Here is a 19,564-nt window from a genome sequence, read left to right on the forward strand (position 1 = left end):
GCTAAACATGGTTGTTCTCTCTGCCTCTAAAGCATTATGCTTCACCCAAGCATGTCCAACCCTTGGCAACCAAAGGGAACTATGTAGTGCCTCCATGGTGAGTCTAAGGATCACTCTCTGTCCGCCTTGGGCTTAGATTGCATCAATTTGGAAGGCCTTGATTGAACCATAAGAGCTCATTGCATAGAAGCATCTAAGCTAGTCCATGCCTCATAACAGTTGTCTTAAGAAGTCTAAGAGGCTAATTTCTAGAGCAACCGCTGACGTTAAGATTTAGCCTCGTCTATTTTCTTTATATGGCCATGCTTTATATGAAACTTAAGCACACATCCCCCACCTATTTTCTAAATACTTAGTGTGGAAGTAGCCCACCTTGATGGTTGTAATCTAGTATGGAACGTAAGGACATATTGATTCCTTTGTCACTCGAGCTTTGGATTTTTTAGTCCTATGGGACTCAAATGTGTTGCCTCTACTGCAAACATGGATGCCCGATGTGTCTAGCAACCCTAACTTCTTGTTGCAAACCCTTTTTTTTTTTTTGCTTCATAATTCTTTCATGCAATTCGTCTGCCAAATGAGTTTGTCTTTGTGCTATCTTGAATAATTTTTATTCTTTGGTTCGTAGTGCAATTTGTTGAAGTTTAATTCATGATTTTACTATTTGAGAATACGTAATACTTAGAGAAAGATCCTATTACAATGAGCAATTTTAGCATCATGCAATCAACGTAGAGCATTGTCACAACACTGTATGTAGGCCTTCTACAACAATTTTCAAGAGTTTTTGACAATGGGTCTAGCCTCGTGGCAAGTTCACAATATGTACTCACATATACATGAACTACACAAGTTAGGCATGGTCAACTAGGTTATTCATGGGAGCTATTCCTAAATTCCAATTACTGTGGTGCTCGAAACTAGTCAGATTTCAAATATAGATCAGCATAGACAAGAATGCTAAAGGCATGCGAGCAACATGCAGGCCAGGGCAAGTCCAAATCATTGACCAAAAAAAAAACTGTCATAGAAATCCTAGTCAAAATATGATTTGATAATTTTGGGATAGACGATCGGAGTCATTAATTTTGAGATCGAAGCTTTTAATTTTGGGATCAAAGCTGTTAATTTTGTGTGTTGTTGTCGAGATTGGCAATCTAAAAAAGGGTAACGATATGAGACTCATGATCAACAATCCAAAAGGAGTAGCTATCCAAAGTACGGCAATCTAAAAACAAGATCGATGATCCAAAAGTGTTAGCAATCTAAAGCTTGTCATCAACAATCCAAAAATCTAGAATGTACAGATCAACAATCCAGAATTGTTGACGATCAAAAAATGAGATCGGTGTGTAATTGGACCTAGAAGCCAATTGGCATTGCAAAACATAGCTCCAATAATTTTCTTTTTTGTATTTTTAATACCTTAATCACAATGTTTGTGTGTGGAGCCCAATAAATTCAAGGAGCCTAATGTATGTTTTAGTGTGAAATAAGCACTCCTAGGTATGCATTTAAATGCATAACATAAATGCATAAAACATGTCAAGCAAATCCTCGTTGCTCAGTTCATTTTATAGCATAGTCATCTGGCATGAGAATTCTCGAGTGATGGTTTGTGCACTACGCCACAAAAAAGAAAGGTTTCCCTATCGTTATCTCGCTAGTGTCCGTCCCCCCACCTAGAGATGCACCTTGCATACACTAGGCTAGCAGAGAAAGGCTTCCCTTTCATCTTGCTAGTGTCCCCCCATCTACAGATGCAATTGAGGCAATCAAAGAGGTCCTGCTCAAAAGCTTTCTATGATCAATGTGTGAGTAAGACATATTTCCATCACTTGTGAACTCTAACCCAGACTTGACTCTTATGCCTACCACATCCCACATAGGCAACTTGACTTGACACTTTCTTATTCTCGCCCAACACAAGTGACACGACTTTGAAAATATTATGAAAGACACAAAGTGGTGTGTGCTTAGTATTTATACACTTGGGCTCTTTTTGGCCTTTCACAACCTGATTCCTCGCTCTTATGCCCTTGCCCTTGGCACATTTTGGCTTGCAACGACTTGACATTATGGCAAGATGTCTATCCTTTTTTTGTTGTGTTGCTATTGGGTGAGCAACAAGTTCTTCTAACCCGTGATTCGATGACATAAATTGACCTCAAATGTGATGTTTAATTTTTTTTTGAAGATGTATGGATACTTCTAATTGAAAATGAAAAGAAAAATTCAATGTGAGGACCAGATACGAAAAAATTATCAAGTCGACTCACTTGGATGTTTCCCCCTATGACACATGCAGAACGAAAGGATGGATCAATTGAGGATTAACATAAGCACTTCAAAGCATGAAATAAATTTGCTTAGCCCAATACTTTTTAATGTCTTTCTCAAACAGAAACCACTTGCCTTTCTCCTTACTTCATATACAGACACCACTTGACTCTCTTTACAACATTGGAGAAATTCAGGCACGCCCATGCACACAAAACCACGCATGCATGCACACATGCACAGGCAGGCACACACACACAAGCCAAGCTGCACAACCTATATTGAAGATATAAATTAACTAGGAAATTCTATGACTTGAATCTGAGCTTACTATTGCCATTGGCTCCTATGGCAAAACCATTGCATCCAGCTCTTGAAAGTATCAAGAAACCAGCTTTGATCCCTAAATTCACCCACACCTCAATGAGACTTACGAAGCGCTAATGCTTAAAGATGAAGTTGCCACTTAATCAGCTTTTGTGTTGTCTTCAAGCCATTTAAGATATGCTGGGTTGCCACCAATAATTGGCAAGGCAACCACCTCTGGCACGCTAAAACATAAATAAACCACCAGTCAACGTACTGAAACATCAAATTGCTTTTCGAGCCATGTAATACTCTCACAGAAAGACAACCAATATTGACAATGCAACTTGGAAGTTTAGGCCTTACTCATATTTATGATTTTCTATGACATGTTGAGTCAACGCTTTTAAGAGGGATTCCCTGGTCTTGATGATCAAAAGCACTTCAGAGTCGGTCTCCACCTGTTCTCATCCACATGCCCATAGAATGTCAGTTTCAACACCTTGAACATAAAAATACAACACTCGTTTTTTCTATATTGAATATGGTACCTTCCCTTGCCACCAATATGTTGACTCCACCCCTGAACAGCAAACACATGCATGGTCAAAAGTAATCATCACTAAAGGGTTGCAAAACTACTTTCCTCGCACCTTCAGGCATCACTTAAATCATTAAAGGAAAAAGTTGGGGATTCGTGCATCAAAGGCATTCAGTCCAAATATTGATGCCCTCTTGCTAGACACCAGTCACGATCACTTTACCATGCACTTAACCTGTACTTCACTATGATAGACTAGGTGCATCCCTATGGAAGTTTCCAAATCCTTGAGGCACCAGCCTATGAAAATAACAAGCTAAGTGCAGATGGGGCACTCATTGCACAGCAGTGAAGGGGCAGACTTCGGCATGAACAACTGTGTACAATTCTCTAAGGCAGGTTTTACAGCCCCCAGGCAGACACAGCCAGGCGCCCAAAGGCCCGGCCAGGTGCTGGGCATGTGAAAATGGCAAGGGCTAAATTAGAGGAACATATCCGTTTGGAATCTGGATCCCCGCTGACAGGCCGAACAGCTGTTGGGTGTTACTGTTAGAAGTCATCTCCTGTCTGTACACTACACAAGGGCCTCTATTGTGGGTGTGCCTGCCCGTTTTTGGTGTTTCCCCATTAATCCTCACTTCCATGTATTTTTCCCATCTTTTTCTGAGGTGTGGAGGGCTGTCAACTGTCTTCTTTTGCTGGTCGACTGAGCGTCGCTACCCGACTGGTCTTCAGCTTTACAGGATCTTAAACGGTAGTCAGGTCGCATTTTCATTGGCGACAATTCCACCATACCAATTCATAGTGAGGGTAGGATGGAGATCATTCCCCAATGGCAGAGGGGGGAAGCATTCCTATCGTGTTCTTTACTACGTCCCCGCACTTGGTTTTCATCTGTTGTCAGTGCATGAGGTTCGCAAGACTGGCTTTCGGGTGGAGTTTTAGGAGCATTCTGTTGCTCTAAGGGACAGAGAAACAGGCCAGGTTGTTTGGGAAGGCGGAGTGGAGAACGGTATATACAAACTCTCAGCACTCTCCTCTCTTACAAGCTGTCATATTGGTGACTTTGTGGCACTTTTGGTTTAGCCACTTGAATGTGGATGCGCTGCAGCGAGCTTTCCAGGACCAGATGGTGGTTGGCTTGCCAGATGTGAGTAGGAAGCAGGGAAACTGTAGTTCTTGCATTCGTGGTTAAGCAGCACAAGGAATCTTTTCCGAAGCAGGCTTTGCAACCTTTGGAGTTGGTACACACTAACTTGTGTGGACCTATGCAGACGCCATCCTTGGGAGGTTCTTTGTATTTTATGATGCTTATTGATGATTGTAGCAGATTCACTTGGGTTTATTTCCTTTCCCATAAGGACCAAGCTTTTGCTCAGTTCAAGGAGTGGCATGTGATGGTGGAGAAAGAATCTGGCTTGCAGATAACGACTCTTCGGGCTAACAAAGGAGGAGAGTTTTCTTTCAATGCGTTTGTGCGGTTTTGTGCAGAACATGGCATCAAGCGGGAGCTAGCCAATACAGGTTCACCTTCAGAGAATGGAGTAGTTGAGCGTAAGAACCGGACTATGGTGGAGATGGCGAGGACAATGTTGTGATCTTCCTCGTCCACTTTGGGGAGAGGCGGTGGCTACGACTGTCCATATCCTCAATTGATCTTCGACGACTACAGTACCGAACAAGACTCCCTTTGAGGCTTATTTTGGCAAGAAACCAAATGTCTCCCATTTCTGTGTGTTTGTGCGGTTTTGTGCGGAACATGGCATCAAGCAGGAGCTAGCCAATACGCGTTCACCTTCAGAGAATGGAGTAGTTGAGTGTAAGAACCGGACTGTGGTGGAGATGGTGAGGACAATGTTGGAGCATCGTGATCTTCCTCGTCCACTTTGGGGAGAGGCGGTGGCTACGACTGTCCATATCCTCAACCGATCTCCGACGACTTCAGTACCGAACAAGACTCCCTTTGAGGCTTATTTTGGCAGGAAACCAAATGTCTCCCATTTCCGTGTGTTTGGGAGTGATGCATATGTTCACATTCCAAAGAAGCGGAGGGGAAAGCTTGACTCGAAGTCCCAAAAGCTTGTCTTTGTGGGATAAAACTCTCTTTCCAAAGGATGCAAGTTGTATGACCCGGAGCGGAACGAGGTTGTCGTTAGCAAAGATGTGGTTTTTGATGAGCATGGTCCAGCTTCCACTGTTGATGAGCCGCCACTTCTTGGAGACCCAGATGAGTCTGATGATGCTTCCCATTCGATTGTTCCAGCTGGACAGCCTCAATCAGTTGAGGAGGTTTAGTCCGCGGCTGGAGATGAGCCCTGCAACAACAGCAGGAGGCTCCGCGTTCTGTTCAAGTACCCAGGTGGTTGTTAGACACCCTTCGGGAGTCAGGTGTTACGGAGCTTTCCTCCGAGTGGACCACAGAGGACAGACCTCGAAGATTGCATAGAGTTCGTGACAAAAGTCATTCAGCAGAGCTCTTACAGGTAAACTATGCTTTGATGTCTCGTATCATGCGAGACAAAGAGCCCACTTCCATAAAGGAAGCCCTTGCAAAGGATACTTGCAGGAAAGCCATGCAGGTGGAACTGGATACCATAGAGAAGAATAAAACTTGGGAATTGGTTCCGAGGCCGTCAAAACGGTCAGTCATTGGTGTCAAGTGGGTCTTTAACACCAAGTATTCCGTCAGATGGATCAGTGGACAAACACAAAGCCAGACTTGTGGCTAAGGGTTATGCTCAGCGGCTTGGCATCCACCATGAGGATACCTTTGCACCAACAGTGAGGATGACCACAATTCGGACCGTTCTTGCCCCCTCCTCCTTCTCAACGGTGTCCCATAGATGAGATGGATGTGAAATCCGCATTCCTTAATGGTGACTTGCAGGAGGAGGTGTATGTTGAGCAGCCTCTTGGCTTTGAGTTCCAGGATTAAAGGGAATGGTTTACAGGTTGCGGAAGGCCTTGTATGGTCTTCAGCAAGCTCCCAAGGCTTGGAATCAGAAGATTGATTCCTTCTTTCTACGGACTAGATTTCAGAGATCAGTTGTAGATCCCAACTAGTATCTCTTTCGGGAACGCGACATAGTCACATTGATCATCCTTTATGTGGATGACCTCATTCTCACTAGCGGTCATGTGGAGCACATTGCAATGACGAAGGCTACCTTGTCAAAGGAGTTTGAGATAATTGATTTAGGTTTACTCCACTTCTTCTTGAAATTGGAGATCTGGCAGAACCAGAGGGGGTTCTTTGTCTCTCAGCAGCGGTATGTCCATGAGTTGCTTGAGGCCTTTGGGATGGAGAACCGCAAGCCTATCACGTCATCGATGGACCCGAACACAAAGCTTACAGTGAAGATCCTAGTGAGCCCGTTGATGCCTCTCTGTACCGGAAGCTAGTTGGTTCATTGATTTGGTTGTTGAACACCAAATTGGACTTGAGCTTTCCTGTAGGGCTGTTGAGCTCGTTCATGCAAAAGCCTTTGAAGTCTCATTGGGACGCAAGACTACGGATCTTGCAGTATCTGCAGGGTACGAAGGATCTTGGACTCTTCTACGACATTGGAGGTGAAACGAAGGACCGAGTCTGACTCCAAGGCTGGAGTGACTCAAATTGGGGAGGAGATCCAGACATGAGGAGATCTACATCATGCTAGAGTTTTACCCTCGGCTCAGGAGCTTTTTCATGGAGCAACAAGAGGCAGCCAACTATTGCCTTGTCGTCTATAAAGACAGAGTATCGGGCTACTTGTGGTGCTGCTTGCGAGGTTGTGTGGCTGCAGAAGTTGCTTGGCGAGATTGGGTTTCCACAGGAGGAGCCCACGGTCATCCAATGCAATAACCAGAGCTGTATCACTATTGCTCGAAACCCGGTCTTCCATGCCCGGACCAAGCACATAGAGATACAATATCACTTTGTTCGTGAGAAGATCTTGGCTAGTGACATCTTGCTTCTTTACTGTTCGACGGAGGACAATGCGGCGGTGCGGATAGTTTGTCGGGCCTAGAGATGAGAAATCATAGGAATGCCAAAAATGCTCCTATCCCCCCGAATCATGACAGGCTCAGGAAAACCTTTAGAGATAATAAAGGTGTCCTACCCCCAATTGGGAATAGGTTCATACTGACAAAACCACTAGATTCCTAAGACCATGTCACATCCCAAAAGAGGAGAGACGATGAAATCTCGCTAGAATGAGGCCTTTTGAACCTGAAAAGAAAACTGCTGTGCCCATTGAGATATGTGGGTGCGGAGACCATGCCCAATGGTATGACAGAAAAAACATCTGTTTTTTGCTTGATACTTCTTTTGCTCCTCTGGAGAAAGATAACCTCTAGTAATGCCTGCTTTAGCCTTTTCATCGGGAGTTTTCTTAGGCTTAGATTCTTATCTTTTTTACCCCCTGAACTGGAGCTATTACTGCCGTCCTTAGCATCTTTAGAAGATGCATTACCTTTCCCTGGCTGTGCAGTGGCTTGCTCCTGCTGGGGTTTGGTACTGGACTGGGATGATTGCTTGGGCTTGCCTCCATTCATCTTCATTTCTTCATTCTGAGCGAGTCAAAGCCCGGTTATATGTACTGGGTTCAAAGTTACAAACTGTGAACCGAATGTTAGGATTCAATCCACGAATGAATTGCTCCATCTTGGCCTGCGCAGATAGCCCTAACTGCTGTGCTAAAGTAATAACCTTGCCAAAAAACTGAAGCACTGGGGATCCGTTCTGTCTAAGTCCATAGAACTCATTTGCCAGACCGGTCATGTACTGGGACGGAAGGAATCTGGTCTTCAAGTCATGGACAAATGTATCCCAGCTAAAAGTTGTGACACCTGTGGTCTGGTCTATATAAAGATTAGACCAATGCTGCCACCAAGTCACTGCCTCACCAGTAAGATGGGAAGCCGCTACGTGGACTCTATCCTAAGGATCTGTGATCCTAGCTAATGGAAAATGTGCAGTAAATTGATGAATAAACTGATTAATTGCTAAATGATCACTTACCATCATACTTACTAAAATTTGCTTGACTACGAATGATGGTAGTTGATGCTGCAGACTACTGGCTGGTGACACCTAAGGCACGGAATGCTGAAGAGAGGTGCTCGTATCTAAGATGAATGGCCTTCTTTTTCCTTTGGTACTCGAGTAACATACGTTCTCGATCGAGCTCTCGTTGGTGCTCCCAAGCGACGAGTTCAGCCCCACGCTGATCTTCGCCGATCCTGCGTTGGGCTTCCTCATAGTCCCGTCTTTCTGCTTTTTCTTGTTGTTTTCTTGCTTCTACTTCTGCTTTTTCTTCTCTCCGTCTCGCCTCGTCTTCTCTTCTTTGTTGTTCCATCTAAAAGAAGAGGGAGATGTAGTCGAGGACTGCTGAAGACAAAGGAGGACGTGCTGCTGTTGCCTCCAAGAGTTGGAGATGCTCCATGAGCAGCTCGTTCTGAGCTCTAAGACGAGCTATGGTGTTTGCTGTAGTAGGAAGAGCAAGGTCTCCTTGGGGGGAGACTTCTTCCAACTGATGGGTACTCTCCTCTGTAGACATGATGCTGAAGTCGATGGTCGTGCCGGAACACAATCTGACCATCCAAGGATGCCCTCACGCTAGGATATGGTATGTGTGGATAAGCTGAATTTGATACCAATATAACATGCAACGGAAGTATTCGTATTGGAGGATCCTGTCACACAAATGCTCACACCGTCTTCTGTATCCTGAGTTTCGCGAGTTTAGCAATCCACTTTAAGACTTCAAACTTTAGAGAGAGATGAGAGAGAGAGATGAGAACTGTACACCGTATGGGGTCCCGAATCACCCATTGAAGGGCCGCCTATCCCATTACTGAGATAGTATTTGCTTTATTATCTTTAAAGGGACTGACGATAAGTCAAACGCAAGACCTCTAAAGACCAAGTGTTGGGGTGAACTGTACACTGCTGTAGATACTAGAAACACCAAAGATGTCCAATCTCGAGCCTATGCACTCTTCCCAATGGAATGAGGGAGGGATACCAAGCTAGGGTTGAGAGAGGGGTTGTCTGGGACAGTTCTACACTGAGTATGAATGCTATAAATGAATATGAATGCTGCGTTTTACCTTCACCAAGTGGCTGGAGCAAAACGATGATAAGATGAATGCTGAAAACTATATGGATGCAGAAAACACAAGGTTTACTGATGGCTGAATGCTGAGAACTGCTGCGTTTGCTGATGGAGGGCTGAATGCACAAGCGTTGATGCTCCTCTAGCTATAGGATGACACGCTTCTCCAAAATGAATGAGCTCTAAAGCTCAGCTGTAGAGAGTTTCATGTGGGAGACACACACAGAGAAGAAGGGAGAGAGAGAGGGACATGTGGGGATAAGTCAACTCAAGTATATGAGTGTGTGACTCCCCTATCACACATGTATATTTTGCTCTAGTACACATAGTGCACTTAATACATTAAAAGTACTAAGTGTACTATGTACTATAAAACTTATGGGCTTGTACACACTATAGGGTGGGCATAATGCCTTTACCCCAACAACCTCCCACTTAAAGGCAAAGTGCCCTTAAATGAAGGAAAAGAAAAAATCAGCATGTACATGATAATATACAAGGCCATATCAAGGCTAAAACTGGCCTCATCCAATGCCCATCAAGTGTCTGCGATGAGCAAACCGCTCTGGAGGCAAACTCTTTGTCAACTCCTTGCGCGTGTTGGCCCGCAGCACATCCCTCCACAGCACGCCCTGTTCGTTGGGCCACAAGAAGAAGAGGGTGGCGCGCAGTATCTCCCTGTAGAGAGCGAGGGCCTCCCTGCGCGTGCTGGTGAGGCGCCGCTGCCCTTCCTCCTCGCTCGCCGGCTTCTTGCTGCTGCCCGCTACCACGTGTTTATCCAGCAGCTCTTCCACAGTCTGCGTGCCGACCCCAGCGTTCTCAACGGCCTGCGTAGCAGCTTCTGTTGTCTCGACGGCCTGGTCGACTGGACGCGATGGAGAATGTGGGCCAAAAGGAGGAGAGGCTTCAAATCTCGCCGACGACAGGGATCAACAGCTCCAATCGTGCCTTGAAGCTTCAGCAGAAGCAACACACCAATCCTCACCTGCAGGCTCTGATACCAGTTGAATGAGCTCTAAAGCTCAGCTGTAGAGAGTTAGAGTTTCATGTGGGAGACACACACAGAGAAGAAGGGAGAGAGAGAGGGACATGTGGGGATAAGTCAACTCAAGTATATGAGTGTGTGACTCCCCTATCACACATGTATATTTTGCTCTAGTACACATAGTGCACTTAGTACATTAAAAGTACTAAGTGTACTATGTACTATAAAACTTATGGGCTTGTACACACTATAGGGTGGGCATAATGCCTTTACCCCAACACAAAACGCATAGGGCTGAGATGAATGCAAGGCTGAAATCTGATGCGCCTGAATGCTGTTGGCTGAATATGATGGAATAAAGCCTGATGATCAATGCACATGACAAACTCCCAACCATAAAGAAACATTTAAAGGCCTCAACGATTGCCAAAAGTTCCTTCTTGTATACCCCAGCTTGCAACTCAACATCTATTTTCAAGGAATGCTCAATATATTTTTTAAGGAAGCTAGTTGCAATCGGCTGGCTCTAGTTTTCCCACTTTCATCCATAAAAGAATCCCCTTAGTCTCACACTTCAAACCCCATCCCTTGGCCCAGGCAGATAAAAGAGGGGATGCACTTTTCTAGCACATTTCTAAGGCATTTAGAACCACTTTTCATTGCCTAAAGTTGTTGATTTCTCTTGCGCCAAATCTGCTATCCATACTTGGCTCTTAGCACTGAAATCTTTCATCATCGGCATGCACCTACTCTACCTTAATGCATCCCTAACTGTAAGATCACTCAACGACCCTGTCCCTATAAAGAATAGGGTTCACAATGGTCTCTCTCACCTAATCTACACTCTACATGGCCTCAATACCCGTGATACAGTATCTTACGGCCTGATGCATGACCACACATGAATTTTGGAGTTAATACTCTGTCTGAATCTAGATCATCCACACCTCGATCGACATGTCTGAATCTTCGATTTGGAACACCAATCCCCAACGGCTGAAATACTTTCAAGCTGTCTTGAACGTCCATCGAAATAGTTGACAATGCTTGTAAGAGCTTTGGTAGGTCTCTGCACCATTCCACCTCCCACCACACATGCTTCCCCACTCAAGTGACGAGAAGACAAGATTCTCAGTCCATGTTAAGAAGTACCGATGGAATCAAGAGCCGAAGACTCTTGAGTTTGCTTGACGCATAGTGGTTGAGTACTTTAGGTACGGTGCGGTATGGTACGTGTGCGGTACAAGTACGTAAAGTACGCATCACGATAAGTACTTTAAGTACCTTCACATTTTTTACCATATATGTGTGTGTGTGTGGTGTGTGTGTGTGAAATAAGAAATATCTAGCATGCATACAAAAATAGCATGAAAGACAATGGTAATACTGAATGAAAACTAATCTATTAGCTGCTGAGACAATGGTAATACTGAATGAAAACTAATCTATTAGCTACTGAGCAATGACCACTAACTAAAATAATTAAAAAACCTGCCAAATAAGTGTTGCACATTGAACCTCATATTTGGTACGAAGACCTTATCCGTACGAGGTATGGTACGTATGGAGTGGTACGGAAAGTATTGAAGGTACTCATCGAATGAGAATGGGTACGGAATGCAACTATGGCTTGACGGGCGATAATGACTGTACACTTGTTAAGAGGCTTAAATCCAAGCTTCATTCTGCTACTAGAAATTGATGCTCATCTTCATCTTGCCGCTCAAGCTATAACTTGAGCATGCATTCATCTCATGCTGATGCTTGCATTTGCATGAGCATAGAGAATATTCTCATCATTGCTAGCGTAGAATTTTAAGGCATCATCCAAACTTATTATCATTCTTACAATTTTCCCTGAAATGGCTCTGTTGATAAAACACACTACTCCGCAAGGAGAACTCCTCAAAGCTTAAAGAGAAGATAAAGGATGATTTTTGTGGCACCCGGTCCAATTGTTGATCACCTTTCACTAGAAGAAGGGACTAATAACCTACTGCACATACCCCAACGGCCAGATGACTGTGGGCTCTTTAGTTGTGGTAAAACTCTTGGACCGCCCTCCCTGCTAACTCCACCTAGCTCTCAAACTAGTGTTGTGCATGCATAAACTAAGCCAAGTAGCCGACATAAAGATTGTGGACAGCTTTGAGCTTGAAGTATCAAGGCTCAGAATAAATAGCTTTTTACCTGGCACCTGGTTGACACAAGCAGCAAGCCTTGCATTGACGATGCTGTTTGCCAGATCCTTACCTGTAAAATAAAGCAACAAATCTGGCCATTTAATCTAGAATTTTACGCAAATATATTCGAAGAAACCCTAATCTTTTTTATTTTAACCATGTCTTATTTTTTTCTAGTTTTATTTTAAAAAAATCTAAAGAAAGCCTACTACCAACTAATCTGAGAATCTTTAAGCAAAAAAACCCCTAACTCTTGTTTAACTTGTTACCATTTTTCAAATGTCAAGAAAGTCTTTCGGGAAAAACAACTCAAAAAAGAAAACCCTCATACCTGCGTCTTTGTTTGGCACGGTGACATACACCACAATGTTGCCAGTCCCTTGGTTCTCTGCAGCCATAGCTATAGCTTGGGATGTCGAAATGGAAAAGTTTGTATGCAGAGATGCTACCTTCTTGTAGACCTGCCAGCACAAAGGCAACAGAAAGCATCTTGCGCGTGCCGCATCATAGCAAACCAAGACGAAATCGCAAACTTCAAGCATAACCTTAGACCAAAGCACATTTAGGTATTGCAGAAAAGCAGAGAAGGATATCATGAAAAAAAATCTTGAACTGTGAAGACCAGAAGATGGAGATGCATACTTGGGAGTGGGAGAGGGGGGATCGCTGCGGAGGTAGGCACCTTTGTGTACAAGCAAGTATGGATGAGGCTGGTAGCGTGTGAAGCCTTGCCCCCATCAACAGCATCAAACTTGCTCCCGTAACCATCAAAACCCAACATAAAGGTGAAGGGATTCTCATATTGAGACGACAGCATTTATTAATTACAACATTACTAATGTAATCCTACTATATCCATGATGCTCATATTCATACTAAGACTATTAAGACGACAACATTTATTAATTACAACCATGGAATCCTACTACCCATGATGCCCCATGACATCATATCAAGCTGAATGGAGATGACAGTTTGTCTCGATTACATGCGAGACCCTTATGCATCATATGCCATTCATAAGGCTTAGTTTAGACAAAAGAGGACTTCTTTTCCAGCATATCACCCCTATAGTTCACACTGTGCATTGGCAACCTTGTCACTAAATTGACTCCTCTTTTCATTGGTAAATGGGTATAGCCCAGCTGGTTAGAGCATTTGTTCATGTCTTATGGGTCCTAGTTTCAAAACCCCACCATTTGCAACTCACACTTGCCTTCTTGTGAGAAAATGGAAGTATCATTTGCTCAATGGAACCTTTGAGGCTAGAAGTAATTCTTTTTGTAGGACATCCATGACGTGATTACGTGGTGATGCATCGAATGAAACTATGCCACCTCAATTGCGAGAGCAGGGTGCCATTGTGGCATAAGTTGAAGCAAAATCTAACCATCCCATGGAGAGCAACAACTATAGTTTCATCGAGCTTTTCCAACTCAATTAACCTCTTAGCTAGACTGTTCTCCGAAAGGCATTCTTTCACTGCTATCCTCATGTTGCGCTTAAGCTGGGCACCACAAAATGTCCACCAGTGATCCCACTATGAGCCTCTTCCAAAATGGTTAGGAACTTGTCCTCCCTGACACACTGTCTATGCACATAACCCCTCTTGCAAGATCTTTCGTGTAGTTACTTTACTTGTAAAATGTCCACTAGTGATCCCACTATGAGCCTCTTCTAAAATGGTCAGGACCTCATCCTCCCTGACACACTATCTAAGCACATGATCTTTGCCTAGCTTATATAGTTGACATGTTACCAATTAGTAAGGTGACCTGTTACCAATTAGTAAGGTGCTACCAACTTAATAAGCTAGCACATCTTATCCTTGTTCAATAGCTTGTCCTATGGGAATCCATAGGCAAGATATTTGGAGATCTCTTCACTCAATACCAATACGAGATCTAATTTAAATAGCGTAATATCTGGCAATTCATCATTAACACCAGTGGTGGCAGATTCTCTGTTAGACTTCTTGACATTTGATATGCCAATACATGTTGGTGAACGTTTCCATATTGTAACAATAAAGTCACATTCCATCAATAGCAGAACCAATGGGTAATTTCCCCAATCATGCAAGGTTTGTTGACAAGATACAACAAAGCTTCATGATCCACAAAGAAGGTGAACTTATTAGCCAATAAATAGTGTCTATACTTTTTAACTTTATATACCATGGCTAACCCTTAGAAGGTGTGAGATCCCTGCCCATTCTGCACGTCGAATTTCGGAGTGCTAGCAGCGGAAGTAGCAACCTCTCGCGCATGGCACAGCTTCCCACTCGGGGCCTCGCCCACGAATGTCTGGACAAGAGACTAATCCCTCGGTTCTTCCAAAACCGAACCCGAAAGACTCAACTATTTCCAAAACAGCAGTGCAATAAAACCACAGTGTTTCCATCATAATCCTCAGTATTCCAGTTCCAGGATCCAATTCCAACTTTTTTCACTTTTCAACCATAAAATCCAAATTCCAATCATTCCTTCCTCAGCGTACCTATGGCATCATCGGCAACCAGATCGCTCACCACCTGCTCACTCAGGGGCCTTTTCAATAGTTCCTAGCCCATAGTACCTAGGAGTATAATCTTATAAAATCCATATGGACTCTCCTATGAAGATCAGCTTAATTAACCAACAAGATCCATTTATCAAAAGAGCCATGAACTCATCCGTCCAGTAAGTCCAATCAACCAGATCCATGCCCGTATTCAGAAAACAACTCCAACTCATTTTCTTCCTCGTCGCACGCGTGGGTATCCTGGGTGACCCAGAGCCCGAGCACCATATGGTCAGCACCCTCTAGGCTCCTTCGCAAGTGACCTAGCGCTTCACTCATAGGCCGCTTCCTTGGTCCCTCATCCACTGTACTGGAAGCTCACCATTTTAACCGGGCGGTCAAGACCTCGGCCGATCTTGCCCGCGAGACGTCCTTCTTTGATTCTCTGTCAGCTGTTGCGACATTTTCCACTTAGGTCCCCACGACCTCATTCCATAAGATAGTCAAAATGCTTCCCCCAGCATTCTTGACATAAAACAATCTTTAAAAAACAGGTTTCACATACAAATACAATTTCCAAACAAAATTCTTATCTTTCTATATCATTCCATCGTTTCACATTATTCCATATCATTCCATGTCATTTCTTATTATTCCACATTTTTCTACATCAATTCACATCAATTCACGTCATTTCTTATTATTCCATGTCATTTCTTATTATTCCATGTCATTTCTTATTATTCCACATTTTTCTACATCAATTCACATCAATTCACATCAATTCATGTCATTTCATATCATTCCATGTCATTTCTTATTATTCCACATTTTTCTACATCAATTCACATCAATTCACGTCAATTCACGTCAATTCTCATCCATTCACATCATCCCACATCAATTCTCATCCATTCACATCAATACACATCATCTCGCATCATTCTCACATTCATTCACATTATCCCATATCGTTCCCACATTCATTCACATCATCCCACATTGTTCCCACATTCATTCACATCATTTTCACATTCATTCACGTGATCCCACATCATTCCCACATTCATTCACATCATCCCACATCATCCCACATCATCCACATCATCCACACATCACTCGACATCACTCAACCCCTCAATCAAATTTCCACAAAAAGATGGTCTCTTTTCGCTTTGAGCGAATCAGGTTTGATTATCAACTTTCCTTAATCTAGTTATCAAAACTTTTGTTCCACAATCAACCAGGTTAAAAGTACAGTTACTCTACTTTTCATACTGACAAAACTTTCTAAGTCTCCGTCAATTACTTGGCTTAATTAAAGGTAACTTTTTCTCGACCCAATTCCATTAAATCTAAATTTTCGTTCACTTTTGGATCCTCGATCCTTTCAAGGATTCCAGATTCCTTTCCTAGGGAATCTAGGAATAAATCAATCAACACAAGTATTCACATTTATCCAACTTAGCATTTTTATAGTCTTTTTCTGGGAAATCCTTTTCTTGCTCAGAATGTGCTTAAGATTCTATTTCTCGAGATTCTAGATGCATTCCAAAAGTTAAATATGTTCGTGATTTCTCTTTCTGATAATTTATCCATGTTTTCTTGATGCATTCCTATGAATATTTTCACATTCTAATCTCAATTTTACCAAAATAAAATATGCTCAATATTCCTCTTTTAGCATAAAATATTTAGGCACCCCTACTAATCCATTTTTATCTAAACGAATTATATTTATAATCATTTCCATAATTCTCATAATTTGAATGAATCTAGAAAATTTGTGCATAGCCTTCTTTATTTTTCTAGTAAATCAATAATGCTCAAAACTCTACTTTTAGCATAAAATTAATTATGCATAAATTCATTCTCTAATGATATAGATTTTTCCATAGCTTCCCCACATTTTCTATGAAATGATAATACTCAAAATTACACTTTTAATATAAAATTATTTATGCATAAATTCCATTTTCTAATGAGAAAGATTTTACCATAACTTTCTCATATTTTCTATGAAATGAAAATGCTTAAAATTTCACTTTTAGCATAAAAATTAATTATGCATAAAAGTCATTTTCTAATGATAAAAATTCTACCATAGTTTCCTCGCATTTTCTATGAAGTGAGAATGCCCAAAATTCCACTTTCAATATAAAATTTAGTTTATGCAAATCCTTCATTTTCTAATAATAAAATTTTACCATAGCTTTCTCACATTTTCTATGAAATGAGAATGTTTAAAATTACACTTAGAATAAAATTTATTATGCATAAACCTTCTTTCAACTTAAAATGAATAAATATGAATTTTCTTAACATAAAACAAGCTTAATTGAATTAATCCTCGTTTTAATTATATTAAAAATCATAAAAATACTTAATCTCCATCTCTAGATTGTTAGGCCTAGAGTTTTGGTTTAAAAAATGAGATTAGGACTAAGATCTATCCTTCCAAGAAGGATTAATCCATAGAGGTGAGTATTCTTACAAAAAGCGAGATTTACAAATCATAAACATTACATTTAAGCATAGAAGAAAGCATTAGAGAGATTGGGAAGAAGATTACCATTGAAGAAGAGAGTAAAACACCATTGTTTTAGACTTACTCTTGGTTTTTGGCTTGATTCTTTAAAGAGAAGTGAAGCCCACAAAAGACAAAGCTTGGCCACCAAGAAGTAGACGGTAATCTCCAAGAGAAGATGAGGATTAGTGAAGCTCCAAAGCTTCACAAAGGAAAGGCAAGAAAAGGAAAGGCAAGGTAGAGAGATAATAAATTCTAATTTCTTACTAAAATAATAAACTCTCATTTTTTTACTATTAAGTATCTGTAGTAGTCAACTCTTTATCTTATGTGAGAATTTACTCCTTTTTGGGAGATTTTATTTTATTCTTGCATTTTTCTCATTCAAACACTTGGATTAACCCCATTGGCCCTTTAGAACACTCTTTGGTTCTTAATCCATAATTTTTTGAAAATGTGGACCCTTAGGCTAAGGTGTTTAATGCACATTTCAATTAATTTTTAATGCACACTAGAAAACTCTTTTTGAACTTCTATTTTAGGGGTAAAAGAGATAACTTTATATCTAAAAATATCTCAAAAGTATATTACCTCTCTCTAGAATATTTTCTCTCTTTAGGCCAAAAATAAGGAAAAATCATATTTTCTTGTATTCTGAAATAGGGGATGATTACAGAGATTGAAGGGGAGGTTCTTACACCTTTACATCTCAAAATATGGAGGGAGGAATCTTACATCCTACCCCACTTAAAAAACGCGGGAGGATAATCTCTTACATCCCTTTCTTCTATTACTTCCAGCGTTACTGCTTTGGAAGTAGATGGCTGGTTTGGGAAATTCTCTGTAAGATTCCTCCCCAGTCTCTCAAAATGTCCAACATCTTCCCCTGTAATCAATCCCCTCTTTAGAAATATAACAGATCTTGTCTCTGCCTAGAGAGAGAAAATATTCTAGAGAGAGAATATTCAGATTTTGAATATTTTTAGATAGAAAAATTTCTCATATTATTAAAATGAATTCCCCTGAAACAAGAATTCAAAAAGAACTTTCCAATGTGCAATTGGAATTTATTGGAAATGGGTATAAAGGACCTTAGCCTAAGGGTCTAGATTTTCAGAAATTTTTGGATTATGGTCCAATTAAGGTTTCTATGGGCCAATAGCATCAACCCATGTGTAGGGAGGAGATAAATCCAATTTGTAAAAGAAGATACCTAAAAATGAGTAAAAGCTCACATAAGATGAAGAGTTGAAAATGTACAAGGTTTATTAGTAAAAAACTATGAGCAATATTAAAAATATGAGATATTTTGGGTATCCAAAAAGGAGTAAATGCTCACATAAGATGAAGAGTTGAAAATGTACAAGGTTTATTAGTAAAAAACTATGAGCAATATTAAAAATATGAGATATTTTGGGTATCCAAAAATGAGTAAATGCTCACACAAGATGAAGAGTTGAAAATGTACAAGGTTTATTAGTAAAAAACTATGAGCAATATTAAAAATATGAGATATTTTGGGTATAACGATTCCATTTTGACACATATGTAAGGAAGGGGAATTCTTTAAAGGAGGTGCATATTTCACATGCTTGAATGAGTTTTAAACTCTAAAATAATGTGATATTTTTATCTCTCCTCTCTCTTGAACCAAACCAAATCAAAATGGAACCAAACCGAATCAAAAAGTAACCAAACTAGGTCCAAATCTAGTCTAAATTCAACCAAATTGAATTTGAAAAATTCTAGAATTCAGTTAGCTTTGGTTAGAGCTTCTCTCTCCTATAAATAGAACATGAGTCCTTTGAAAAAAGGAGAAGAATTTTACTATACTAGAGTTATGCTGAAATAATGCTAGTTTCTACTATTCTCTAAAATTCTCTCCAAATTGAAGAAATTGGAACTTCCCTCTTTCTTCAATCCCCATTGGTGGCTCCATCAACATACTTAACCAATTGATTGGTTGGGGGCCTCTACCATGAACAAAGAATCAAGCAATTTGTAAGGTAAATGGTGAATTTTGATCTTTTTTATAATTTCTCAATGCTTCTCTCTTCTCAACCCCTCTCAAGCTTGAGAAGCTTAATTGGAATGGTTTTTGAATGCTATTGAAGTTTATTGATGAATGGTAGTGAAGAG

At 41.2% G+C, this 19,564-nt stretch overlaps 1 protein-coding gene across 2 annotated transcripts; it reads right to left on the bottom strand.

The window, feature by feature from the left end:
* Positions 1 to 2,337: 2,337 nt before the first annotated feature.
* On the bottom strand, positions 2,338 to 13,228 carry CUTA (Nitrogen regulatory PII-like, alpha/beta). Of its 2 annotated transcripts, none has more exons than XM_086818869.1 (6): positions 13,079 to 13,228; positions 12,728 to 12,857; positions 12,404 to 12,466; positions 3,138 to 3,169; positions 2,953 to 3,047; positions 2,338 to 2,831 (listed from the first exon to the last, which is right to left on the bottom strand). In XM_086818869.1, the coding sequence occupies exons 1-6, from the start codon at positions 13,211 to 13,213 to the stop codon at positions 2,747 to 2,749; spliced, it is 540 nt and encodes a 179-aa protein (XP_086674995.1). In that variant the 5' UTR covers positions 13,214 to 13,228; the 3' UTR covers positions 2,338 to 2,746. The 2 variants fall into 2 exon arrangements, with proteins under 2 accessions (XP_086674995.1, XP_086674987.1); XM_086818861.1 differs by having other exon boundaries at positions 13,039 to 13,212.
* Between the last annotated feature and the right edge of the window lie 6,336 nt (positions 13,229 to 19,564).

This window comes from Cibotium barometz, chromosome 2 (assembly GCF_041138505.1).
Source record: "Cibotium barometz isolate CiBa-2024 chromosome 2, ASM4113850v1, whole genome shotgun sequence".
In the NCBI taxonomy this organism is placed as follows: domain Eukaryota; kingdom Viridiplantae; phylum Streptophyta; class Polypodiopsida; order Cyatheales; family Cibotiaceae; genus Cibotium; species Cibotium barometz.

Bases quoted from the DNA above. Each gene is read 5' to 3' on its own strand.
- CUTA (XM_086818861.1), bottom strand. From the start codon at position 13,197: ATGAGAATCCCTTCACCTTTATGTTGGGTTTTGATGGTTACGGGAGCA. The intron at 3,170-12,403 runs GTAAAAAGCTAT...TTTGCTGTTCAG, and splicing joins TTGTGTCAACCAGGTGCCAG to GGGTGGAGTCAACATATTGG. The intron at 3,048-3,137 runs GTACCATATTCA...GGATGAGAACAG, and splicing joins CATATTGGTGGCAAGGGAAG to GTGGAGACCGACTCTGAAGT.